At 43.8% G+C, this 12,803-nt stretch overlaps 1 protein-coding gene across 1 annotated transcript in view; it reads left to right on the forward strand.

The window, feature by feature from the left end:
- ptpdc1a (protein tyrosine phosphatase domain containing 1a) overlaps positions 1–10,277 on the forward strand; it is a 101,287-nt gene extending 91,010 nt beyond the window's left edge. The window contains exon 8 of the mRNA XM_070549143.1: positions 10,146–10,277. Within this exon, the coding sequence (XP_070405244.1) occupies positions 10,146–10,235 (90 nt within the window). The 3' untranslated portion in view covers positions 10,236–10,277. The remainder of the gene's footprint in view (positions 1–10,145) is intronic.
- Positions 10,278–12,803: the final 2,526 nt, after the last annotated feature.

Here is a 12,803-nt window from a genome sequence, read left to right on the forward strand (position 1 = left end):
TTTTAGTCTTGTCTGCAAGTTAGGAAGGTACTCTTTGATGAACCTAACCCAGAACTGGTCAGCCAGGATCTGGGAGTGTCGCCAGCGTTTACGGCTGAGGTTCTCAGACTTCGGGTAGACTACTTGAGGCAATGACCCATCAGGCCGCCCCATCAGGAGACTATTGGGAGTTACTGGGTCTACATCAGCGATATCTGTGGAAACATACCCTAATGGTTTAGAGTTTAGGATGGATTCCACCTCGAGAAGGATGGTGAGAAGGACCTCTTCATGGATAGGTTGAGAGCTCACACAAACTCGCAGGGCTGATTTCACAGAGCGTATTTCTCTTTCCCACACACCGCCAAAGTGAGGGGATCCTGGGGGATTAAACTGAAATTTTATCTGTCGCTTGGCAAGGTGTTGCCGCAGGTCATCAGCCATGTTTGAGAAAGCCTCTTTAAGTTCTCTTTCTCCTCCTCTGAAGTTGGTTCCTTGATCCGACCACAGTTCAGCAGGTGTTCCTCTTCTGGCAATGAACCTCCTTAGAGCCATGAGGAATGCATCAGTGTCTAGGCTACTCAGGAGCTCTAGATGCACTGCCCTCATGGTCATACATTTAAAAATGATTCCCCATCTCTTCTCATGTCTTCTTCCTATCTTAACTTGCATCGGCCCAAAACAGTCCACCCCGGTCGAATAAAAGGCTGGTTTAAACAATCTTAGCCGAGCAAGAGGTAGATCTGACATCTTTGGGACAGATGGTTGTCCCCTCCAACGTTGACAGTCAGGGCATGTCCGCTGGTGTTTGCGGATTGCCTCTCTTCCTCTGAGAATCCAGAATGACCTCCTTATCTCTGCCAAGACTCGCTCTGGACCTGGATGGTGTAGATCATGGTCGTATCTTTGGATGAGTAACTGGGTAAAAGGGTGTAAGGCATCTAAGACAATAGTATGTAGTGTAGAGCTGTCCAGATCCTCTGAACGTCGTAAACGGCCACCCACTCTAATGAGGCCGGTAGACACATCCAGTTCGGGAGCCAAAGTAAGTAAACGACTTCTGGAAGGAACAGGCTTCCCAGCTGCTAGGAGTCTGCATTCTTACGGGAAAGACTGTTGCTGAGCTTGCCGTAAAACTATGGTTTCGGCTTGTCGATACTCCTCAGCAGTCAGGGGAGTAATGGAAGGCGGTAGTCCGTGAAGTTCATGTGCTGTTTCCTCCAAGAGTTCTTGCCAAGTTTTGTAAACTTTGTCTTCTGCACATGTAGGGGTCGATGAAGTCTTCAATGTGCCACAGAAGACAGACTTCCGGAGCTCAGATTTGTCTTCATTTGGTGCAGGGCTGGGCTTTGTTGGCCACTGGTCAGGACTCTGAAGGAGGAAGGAGGGTCCGTCGGACCACCGGTTTGGTTCTGTAAGTTCTCTGATAGGTTTTCCTCTCGTTAGATCATCAGCTGGGTTACTTGCAGTATTCACATAGCGCCAGGTACAGTTCTCTGTCAGTTCCTGGATTTCTGCAACTCTAGCCCCAATGAAGATCTTATAGCGGCATGACTGGGAGTTCAACCAGATAAGAACAGTGGTAGAGTCTGACCATAGAACAGTTCGCTTAACCACTACTGTAAGCTCCTTATTCAGGACACTTGCCAGTTGGGCTGCCACCAAAGCTGCACAGAGCTCTAGCCATGGAATGGACAGGGGTCGTTTGGGGGCTACTCTCGAACGAGCCATGGTGAATGTAAGTTGTACCTGTCCATGGGCATCCTCAGTCCTCATGTACGCCACTGCGCCATAAGCCTGCTCTGATGCATCTGCAAAAATGTGCACCTCTTGGCTGACCTCTGCTGGATGGACATTGCACGATGCATAGGCGCGTGGGAAGGTTACGTGGGATAAGAACTTAAGCTCTTCTTCCCATTCAGTCCAAGCTTGAAGGAGTTCAGAAGGTAGGTTTGTATCATCCCAGCCGTGTTGCTGATCCCACAACTGTCTGAGGATGAGTTTAGCTTGAGTAGTGAAAGGCAACAGATAACCCAGAGGATCATACTGTGAAGCCAAGACTCTGTAAATGTTTCTCAGGGTGGGCTTGTCGTAGGACACTGGCCTGTGTTTATAACCCAGTGAGTCTGACTTCCAATCCCAGCTGAGGCCAAGTGTGGTTTCCATTGGACTGGATTTATCCTCTGCTAGCCACAAGTCCAAGCTTTCTGATCTAGCTTCAGGAGGCAGGTGACTGAGAACTTCTGGAAGATTGCAAACCCACTGTCGCAGTTCAAAACCTCCAGTTGCCAGGATGCTCCTCAACCTATCCACAAGGGACTTTGCTTCTTCGGATGAGCCAACACTCTGTAAGCAGTTGTCAACATAAAAACATTTCTCAATGGAATCACGTAGGTCTTCCCCTGGCTGAGTATGGTCTGTTACATGACGCTGCAAAGCGTACGTAGCGCAACATGGGCTAGAGGTTGTCCCAAAAGGTAGGACTTGCCACTCGAAGGTCTTTGGGGGCTCATCTACCTTCAGACCTCGCCACAGGAATCTCAGTAAGGGACGATCTTCAGGTATAAGACGGACCTGATGAAACATTCCCTTAATGTCTCCACTGACAGCTATTGGACGTTCTCGGAATCTCAATAAGACTCCCAACAAAGAAGCTCCAAGTGTTGGGCCAGGTAGTAGGAACTGGTTAAGAGATTGTCCAAGGTATTTGTGTGAGCAGTTGAAAACGATGCGATTCTTCCCATTGTGGGTGACGAGATGGTGGGGGATGTACCAGCTCTCCTTTGATGGTTTCTCCTCAGAAACCTCCTTTACAGCTCCTGCATCAATTAGTTTCTGCATTTCAGTCTTATATGCCTCTGCTCGACTATTCTCTTTCAAGAGCCGTCTCTCGGTACTTCGAAGCAAAGGCATGACAGATTCCTTTGGCGCCTGCAGGAGTGGCATGTGGTCATGACGGAGGAGGGGTGTAGCGTACCTGAGAACTCCATCCACCATAGTACAAACTGTCTTATTCTCGAGCAGTGCTATAGCCTGATGGTCCTGCTTTGATCGTGTTACAGATTTCTCAGATCTGTATGGTACAATATCCACTTGCCAAAGTCTCTCCACATGTGTAAATAATTCTTCGGCTCTGGTAGAGGTGTACAGACAAAGGGAGGCAGGTGACTGAGAGCCGCCCCATGGAAGTATTAGGGCCTTGGAGTGTCCACCCGAGTTTGGTGTTGTTGGGGTTATTCGGTAGCGCACAATTAGTAAGCTTCAACTTACTTTTGGATTCTTCAATAAATTCTGTAAATATGAGAATATTTACTGATTTATTAATTAATTAAGATATTTTTAGACATCTCCGGGGCACCACCCCGTTCTACCGGGGAAAAATTGAATCCAAAACTCTTATCAGTCTTTCTTGAAGTTCGTAGAATCCTTGGAGCAGAGACTTCTCTTCGACACAACAACGCTACTGGAGACGAAAATCTGAATTTTATAACATTTAATTGAACAATTTGTCAAATGAATAAACAGTGGCATAAATGAATAATAACCATGTGATATAATAAAAGATGGATGTGTTTGCGTGTGATGGAGGATGTATGAATGGGGTCCTTTGTTCTCACAAAGGAGTAGAGTGTGTGTGTGTGTGTGTGTGTGTGCGTGTGTATGGATTCAAAATGGAGTCTTGAATACAAGATGGCTGACCCCTTTGTCTGGCTAAAGTGGGGGTGGCAACTTGCACTTTAACTTCCAAAGCACTTAGAATCAGTAGTAACTTAACCTTAAATCACTCAAAACATTTCAAAGGATCATGAAACAACACAAAAGATTAATCACAAGTTAATATCTTTTAGTTTCACCACTTGGCCACAGTAGGAAACATTTAAAGATATTCAAACAATGATGAATAAGCAGTTTATTCTTTCAAAATGATCCGACGGACGTGTTTGGGACGAAAGAGGAAAACACAAAGCTACTTTTTAAGCAATAGCGCGGTTTTATTGCTTATTCTGGACTATAGAGGAAACGGAAGAAGAAGGAGAGAGAGAAAGAGATGAGTTTCTGATCACCAGAAGAGCGAGGCGTCCCTCCCTCTTTGATTTGACGGTTCTCCGTGTTTCTCCGCAGCTTTCGGCGTCGTCCGTCGGTTTGATGCTTTCTCCGTTGTTTGGCGTTCTCCGTGAGTGTTTCTCCACGGGCTGGACACAAAGAGAACGAAGTTTCTTTTGTGCTGAGTTTGACAACTTACAGCGTCTCTGAGAGCTGGATGGAGCTCTGCTCGTTCCCAGTCAGGTCCTGATGGAGTTGGAGTGGCTTTCCAGCGGTTCCGTGGCTCAACTTGGGCACTTAGAGCTTCCGCGTGCTCAAGGGAGTCGGAGCGTTCGACAAGCGTGTCCTGACCGCCAGGTATCCTGGGCAAAAGAACGAGGTTCCTTTGTCTTTCCTGATGATTTATAGTCTGAGTTCGCGGGAAAGCTCCGTGACTCCCGCACATGCACAGAATGTGTTTCTGGTATTAGGCGGTGACGTCATCACAATGCTTCCGTGTGCAAAGCATCATGGGAAATGAAGTTTCTTGGCGCTGATGTGATTATTTGCTTTTCAGAGCAATTTAAGCACAGTCATGTTGGAGAAAATCACTGCATAGTAATTTCCTCATGAGGTCAGACCCTCAACAGTGTGAACTGCTGCTGGGCTGCCAGGTGGGCCGAGTCTGACTGGTTCAGTAGGGGTTATCAAATGAGGCTGGTCTGAACCAATGAGGAGCAGTGGCTTAGCATCCTTTAGAGCAGGTACTGGAATCCCACGCAAGTGTCCAAACTTCCTTTGAAGTTGTTCAACAGGATACGTGTGGTGCGCTAAGGTCAGTCGATTAGAGGTAAACGCCCCATCAATCTGGAAGCTGCAACTAGGTTCAGAAGCTGAAGAGAGTCTGAAGGACACAGTGTGACCTTGCAATAACTGAATGTCCTGACATACTGTACGGAGAGGAAGGTTCTCTGGGGTGCCTCTCAGACCAAGAGCTTTGGCTGCACCAGGAAGTAGCATTGTCCTCTCTGATCCGTCATCAAGTATTGCAAAGGTATTTAGGGCTCGTCTTCCAGAGCTAAGGGACACAGGTACCACCTTCAGCATGACACGGTTCCCAATGCTTGGTCTGTCAATGTAGAAGGAATCCGTGGCTGAACTGGTTAGGCAGCTCTCCTCACTCACAGCTACGTCTTGACTGGCCTTTTGGGTTCTTGTGTTAACCTCGTGGAGTGCCAGTAGGTGTTTTCCTTGACAGAGGCTACAAGGTTTCTTTAGCGTGCACTGTGCAGCTAAGTGAGATCGTGCACATCGCCAGCATCTTTTGTTTTCCTGAATCCAGTTCTTTATTTGTTCCTTAGAGAGCTTTGCAACATCACTGCACTGACTGAAATAGTGTTCAGTGCTGTCACAATAAGCACAGAAAGCTTTTCTTTTGTTTGCTCCATTTGTTGCACTTTCCTTAGATGTCAGCGAACTAGTTCTCGCAGATCCTTTAATGTTATGGAGCACTGTAACTGTTTGTTTACCAGTTCGCCCTTCATACTTTGAGCTGTTTCTCTCTCTACCACCCTTTCCTGTGGTCTGGCTGTCAAAGCCCTGACACCATGATTCATAATGGAGCCAGTCAGAGAGGTCATGTAGGGTGTAGGATTTCCCAGGCTGTTTGAACTGGTGCCGTCGAAAGTCAGCCCGTTGCTCTGGAGGTAGCTTACCTAAGAGTCGAGCTACATGTGACCCACAGTTAAGTTCTACTTGTCCTTCCAGGCCTAAGGTTTGTAACAGGCCTACTAGGGACTGCACCTGGAGGGAGAACTTCTGGAAAGCTATTAGATCGCCTCGCCTTATTTCAGGGCCGTCAAGAACACTTGCTATCTTTTTTAGGGCAAGCTGATGTGGTTGTCCAAATTTGTCATGAAGAGCAGTCATGGTGTCAGTGTAAGGGTTGGGTGAGTTAAGATAAGCGTCAGCAATAAGCTTAGCTTCATCTAGTTTCAAATGGTCCACAAGAATTTGATATTTGAACAGCTCTGTAGCGTTAGAGGGCAGCAAGTTTTCTAGTGCAATGCGAAGTCTTGCAAACTCGCAGGGGTCTGAATGAATAAACTTTGGTATGGTAGGTTTAGGTCCTCTATACACTACCTCAACTGTAGGAGTAATGTCATCTCTGCAGGGGGGTTGCTGTGTATGACTGGCACCTGTAGCTGTAAATGAATGTTTGGTAGCTGAGGGCTTTCCAGAAAAGAAGTCTAAATTGGTTGGAGCTGGGTGGGAAGAGGATGCCAGGTAAGGTGCAAATGTAGGATGCATTACCTCGCTCTCCTTAGCAGGAGCCTCAAACTGGGCCGTATTCTGGGTAAGCTGGGCAGGCTTGTAGTGTGAAGGGGATGCACGTTTGAAAGGGGAAGATCGCTGTACTGGTTGAAAATCTTGATCCATGGGTTTGAGGTCATATAAGCCACTGTTTTGGTCCTCAGGTTCTGGCCATGGTGGAGGGTCAGGCCACTCTTCTTCTTCTTCTTTCAAATCGATGGTAGGAAAATGGCTTCTAGGTCTGTCTATGCTATCTTGTGAGGGGGTATGAGAGGAATGTTGTGGTGCAGCTAACTGATTCATGTCCATTCGCAAAGCGTTTGTGGCTTCAATTAGAGCTTTAATTTCAGTCCTCGCTTCATTCAGCTCCTTCAAACCATCTTTCAACTCCCTCTGTGCTTGAAGCAGCTGTCTTCTCTCTTCATGGGTTGCTCTAAGTTCTGCATGCAGAGACAAGGCTGATGGGGATTCCTGAAAATAGGGAGTTATAGGTTCAGTGCAGGGATCTCTTCTTATTGGTCTCGACAGGAAGGGAGTACCGTGGGGGATATCTCTCTTATAGCTAGAGGGGGGAGTGAATGAAGCAGGCTGGCTTTGGCTGTGCTGAAGTTCAGGATCTAGTCTTCTGCTTAGGGGTGGCGGGAGATTCCACTGAAGTCTGTTTCCAGGAGAAGCTCCAGCGTAACTTACTTCAAACCCCTCAAATCTGCTGGGTCGGCTAATCTGCCATTTAGTTCTCACAGTAGGATGCAACTCTTTATCTGGATCCATATTGATAGCCCTTATCCGGCTCGAAGGACCAATGTAAAGGAGGGTTTGGTTAAAGCTAGCTCTTTCCAGGTGAGGTGGTTATCAATATGGTGTATCTGTTAGAATACAGGTAGAGGCTAGATGCATCCTTTGCTGTAGATCCAAATCTTTAATCTTGGTTGATGGTAATCATTAACCGCATTGACAACAGTTTTCTTGCATTAACATAATGCTGTCAACATCAACATGACTTGCAGGAGAAGGAACGCTTGTCTCACACGCAGGTAAAAAAGGAAAGAAAAGGGAAAGTCGGAGCGTTCGACAAGCGTGGAAGTGAGCTCACTGTGAAAGGCTCTTCAAAATAAAGGCATGTCACTTCCTGAATTCCCACCAAAATAAAACCAACAAATTTAATAAAGGTAATATATGAAATTCTGAACCTTTTATACAGATTGGTCAGGCAAATCTTAAACAAAGGGAAACACTAAACAGGATTGTAAAGTGGTCGGGTCGTCTGCTTGGAAAACCAGGGAAAAGTGTGGCATAGCTGTACTGTGGACAGGTAGAGAGGATTGCCTAAGCTATTGTTAGGGACACGGGCCACCCACTGCATGGCCAGTTTACTCTCCTGCCATCTGGACGGAGATTTATTGTGCCAAAGTGCAGGACCAAGAGGTACAAAACAAGCTTTATTCCCGAGGCAGTAACATTACTCAATAAGAATTGAGTCTGGCGTGGCTATTTTATTTTATTTTATTTTTATTCACATCTTTATAGTTTTTATTGATGTGTGTGTTTTGTGACTGTGTGTGGGCGCTAATTCTCATGTCACATGGCAAATGAAATTTACCTGCGGGTATTAATAAAGTTACCTTGACCTTGAGACGACCCTCTGTGTGGATCCGGAGGTCAAGGAGGATGTTGTCAGCCTCAGGGTACTCGGTCCAGTAGAAAAGATCTGGGTAGAACCCATCCTCTGTTCCAGAGATGTCGCGAGTACACGGTGTCGAGCTTTTGGCTTAGCTCTGAAGGAGTTTTGCGTCAGCTGGTTACAGGTGCGTTTATTCGGAGCAATTCTATCAGCGTGACAGAATGCTTAGTAGAGATTTGGACGGCCGTCCCTCCTTGAAGTGTCCTTCATCTTGGGACGGAACAGCAGCAGATAAAGATGATAGTCAGCAGACATCATGGCTCCTGGCCTGGTTAATCTGTGGGGCAAAGTTACAGTCGACCCAGCTTGACCCAGCTGGGAAAATGTGACCTTTGTCACAAATTAGAGATTTGTAACATTCATGATGCTACATTACTAAACAGGAAATTCAAAATGACTTGAGCAAACTATGTCAAAAGAACAATTTAAACTCAGAACTGTTTTGCAAACACTCAGAACACAGTGTGACTCCTGACCTCACGATTACCAGTTTAATGACTGCAGCCTGTCTGTGACCACAGGTCTACGCTCTGGTCCAGAGAACGGGATACAGTAAAATAAATACTAGGTATCATAAAATAACACTCATGGGCTACTTCACAGCTGTAGCTACATTTCTACCAGCATTATGAAGATCAATAAGCAGATAAAAGGTTAAATGTAAACATTTCATTACAAAAAGTCAACTAATAAAATTCTGCACTGATAACATTATATTTTCAGCTAAATAAATATTTATTGTAAGTATAAATAATGCTGGAATGAAGCTGAATCATTTAGTAAACAGTTGAGTGTTCAAATAAAAACCAGAGTGACTTTAATCTGTCCCTCCTCATGTCACCATCTACAGAAACAGCCTTCTGGGACACCTGACCAACCAGGTGGATTTTATTTGTGACGTTTCCATAACTTTATAAAAGCTGCTGATTAAGATGATCAGACGGTCTCCTTTCGGTTCTCTGCTCGCCCGTCGCGGTTCGCTCCGTTTCTTTCAGTGACGCTGCAAAGCTGGTTTCACGCTAATAGCGATTTTTGGAGTAACATGAATTACATCATGTAATACCTCGTTTGAAAGCTCGTTTTATGTACTTTTAGAAACCGTGGGAATTAGTTTTATTCGATTAGTGAGTCAGAAGTTATGACCCGGAGAATCTAGAGTGAGACACATCCGTGATTCTTTGAGTTTCTGCAACTCTTCAGGAGAAGCCTCTCTCATGTCTCATTTTCTGTCCCAGACATGCAGCTACCTGACTCTGCTCCACACACACTAACCACGGACTCAAACGCACGTAAACAAAAGCTCTGATATTAAAATCCATCCAGCTGATGTGAAGCAGGCAGAAAAAAACGTAGATGAACGCAGACTCCTGCCTGCAGGCAAAACATCGGTCTGTCGTCTCCATGGCTACAAGGTAGAGCTACAGCAGAGACAACCAATCACGTGTTAGTATTATGCGGCAGAGCCAATCAGTGAGATTGTAGGCGGGTCTAAGGGAAAATAGGCTTCAGCTTGAGGCTGCCGCCTCCGCATGGTCCTAGTGCCCAATGGATCACAGTATAACAGTTTTGTAAAGTAAAATCTGACGAACGACCGGAAAAAGGGCACTTTGGGCACTTCGACAAAAGGGGAAGGTGCTCAAGCACACCCCCCCCCCCCCCCCCCACACACACACACACACCCCACACCTGGTTTTAAACGTAAGTTAGGTAAAGACTAGCCGTAGAAACATAAAAAGCTTAAAGCGGTTCAGTTTAGAGACATTTTTCATTTGTATATTTGTTTTTTAAATTACATTTTAGGCAGAAATCAGCCAGCACGAGTTTGTTTTGCAGGTCCCAGTTATTCCCGTGTGTGTGTGTGTGTATATGTGTGCATGTAGCAAATTAAACTTGTCATTTGTTTTAAGGACAACGGAGCAAAGAAGCGTTTTTATTAAGCTCCGAGGTGAAGAGTGAAGCTGTTTACACACAACCACAGAAGTTCTTCTGTGAAAAGTAGTTTTACATTCAGGGATTTACACAGCTGACACGTTTTAATGAAGTAAAGCGTGTTTGTGTGAAGAATAAAAGTTTTATCGTCTAATGTGGACAAATGTAAAAATGTGTTTTTTGCCTTTTTGTCACCTGTGGTCTCTGATTTTCTCTGTAGGACTGCAGGTGTCCAGGGTCAGGAGAGTCTTTACCTGGTGGTCCTCCTGGGAGAAAGGCCTTCTGCTGTCATCATGCTAATGTTATTTAGCTGTTTGATATTTGAACACATTTATTAAAACAAATACTAACTGATAACTCTTTTGATCATTGAGTTTATCACCAGTTTTTCATTATTACAGATGTTTTTGAACATGTTACGTGAACAGAAAATGAAAGGAGGTAAAAGGGACAAGATTATTTATAATACATGACACTTATTTACAGATCAAAACCAGTATGAACCAGTTATGTACGGTTAAAGCAGGATTAACCTGAGTGACTTCCTGGATCATTTATTTAAACTGAGTGAGCAGGAAGTCTTTAACAGTGCAGCTGGATCTGCTGCAGGAGGATCCAGACATGGATGGAGGGCTGGAGCAGACCCGTGGCTGGACGTTTCTGGCCAGAGGAACCATCATACAGGACGGTCTGCAGAGAGAGCTTTGGGACGCTTCCTCTCACTGTCTTCTCCATCGTCCATCTACAGGGCCTGCTGGGCTGGCTCAGACGACGGCTGTTACATCTCTGTGAATGACTTGCCTGTTAAAAATAGTGGTGGTCTGCTGGTACCTCCCCCAGGACAGAGCACCACTGACCTCCTCCACACACATCTTCCTCAGGCTCATCCTCCAGACCCACAACTTCACCAGCACAGAGGCAGATGTGCAGCACAGTGCATGCTGACCTGTAATAGATTCCGTTTTTTTTAAATAGAAAAATGTAAAACAAAACATATAACCTGCAGTACACTGGTTCTGTTCAGTTTAAAGAAAAGCAGCAGGGAAAACTACAGAGAATTTACATTTTTAAGACAGTTCTAATCATTTTTAGGCTTAAGTTGAATAAACAAATGCACATTGAAAACACTTCAATGCTATTTTATTAAAAAGCCTGTTTTTTAAAAAATGTTTTACACCCATTTGATGCAAAATAAGTTCTAAGGTCCAATTTACATTAGAAAACATCCTACTGCATTCAACATTTATAATGCATTTGGTTTATAATAATTACCTACATGATAATACTCTGTAGAAATGTGTTGTGTACATTTAACAAGTTCATTCTGTAGCTTAAAACATACATGAAACCATCTAAAGTTAACATGTAAGTCCTGAAAGCTTCTAGAATAAACAAAATTACTTTACCTGAAAAGGGTTGTGAACAAACGCTGCTGATGGACGTGAAGCTGCTGTAGCTCCTTAATATTCCTGCTCCATTTTCGCTAGCTTTAGCATTTTTCCTTTACGTGTAGCTGCTGCCACGGCTGTGACGGGACCTACGGACCACCGTAGAGGTGAAGGCTAGACTGTCCGAATTCAGAGCCACTATTCAGGATGAATTTCTGGATAGATGGCCATCTAAATATGAGATAAGCTACCCAAATCCATTATTTACCAACTTCTGTTTTGAACATAATTTTATGGATATATGGAGACACCTTAACCCAGTCACTCAGAAATTCTCATGGTTTAATTCAACTAATAAATCAAGGATCGACCATTGGCTTATTACTAATGACTTACTTTTATTATATGACTTCATCTCTGATATATCTGCTGCCCCACTAACGGAGGGGCATTACCTTATACCACTTAAAATTAAACCGAAAAACAACACTTATAGAATAAACAAATATTCGAAATTTAACTCTTGCCTTCTCCAAAATGACCATTACTGTAAAAAAATAAAGTCACTTATTACAGATATTGTAAACTCAAAAGAGTTAAACAGTCCAACCACTAAATGGGAATTTTTAAAATACAAAATCAGACAACTTTCCATTTCATTTAGTGAGCAACTTAAAAACGAACTTCAGGTTTTAGAATTAGACATTATACAAAAATTAAACTTATATTGCAGTAAACCTAACCCATCTGATTGAAATAGACAAGCAAAATGTCCTAACCCTTCAAATAAAGTTGGATAACATGTACATACAAAAAACTAAAGGAGCCTTCATTAGATCGAGAGCCAAATGGATTGAGGAAGGTGAGAAAAAAACTGCTTATTTCTGTAGCCTAGAAAAAAGAAGCCAACAAAGAAATTCTATAAACTCTTTACTAATAAATAATGTTGAATCCACGGATGAAAAATTAATAGGACAAGAAATATTCAACTTTTACCAAAATTTATATACTTCTAAATTTTCAGCCCCTAATTCTCATGCTTTTCTAAACCATGTTGATTCCTTCATCCCTAAAATAGATGACTTCTTCCAAAATACCTGTGAAAAGGAAATTACGATGAGCGAACTAGATAAGGCAATCAAAAGATTAGCGATTAATAAAGCACCCGGCCCAGACAGCCTTACAGGTAACTTCTACCGTCACTTCTGGGAGGACATAAAACCTTTACTCTTTGAAGTTTTTTCGGAAATCTTTAATAATTCTACTCTTCCGCCCACGATGAGACAAGGCAACATCATATCCATCCCCAAACCAGGCAAAAACCCAAGAATTATTGAAAACAGACGACCCATCACACTTAGAAATTCGGACTATAAATTGCTTACTTACATATTACCTTACGCCTCCAGTTAGGAATTTCAGATATTGTCAGTGAATCACAATCCGGTTTTCTAAAAGGCAGATCGATCCATAATAACATTAGATTGGTA

This window comes from Nothobranchius furzeri, chromosome 3 (genome assembly GCF_043380555.1).
Source record: "Nothobranchius furzeri strain GRZ-AD chromosome 3, NfurGRZ-RIMD1, whole genome shotgun sequence".
In the NCBI taxonomy this organism is placed as follows: domain Eukaryota; kingdom Metazoa; phylum Chordata; class Actinopteri; order Cyprinodontiformes; family Nothobranchiidae; genus Nothobranchius; species Nothobranchius furzeri.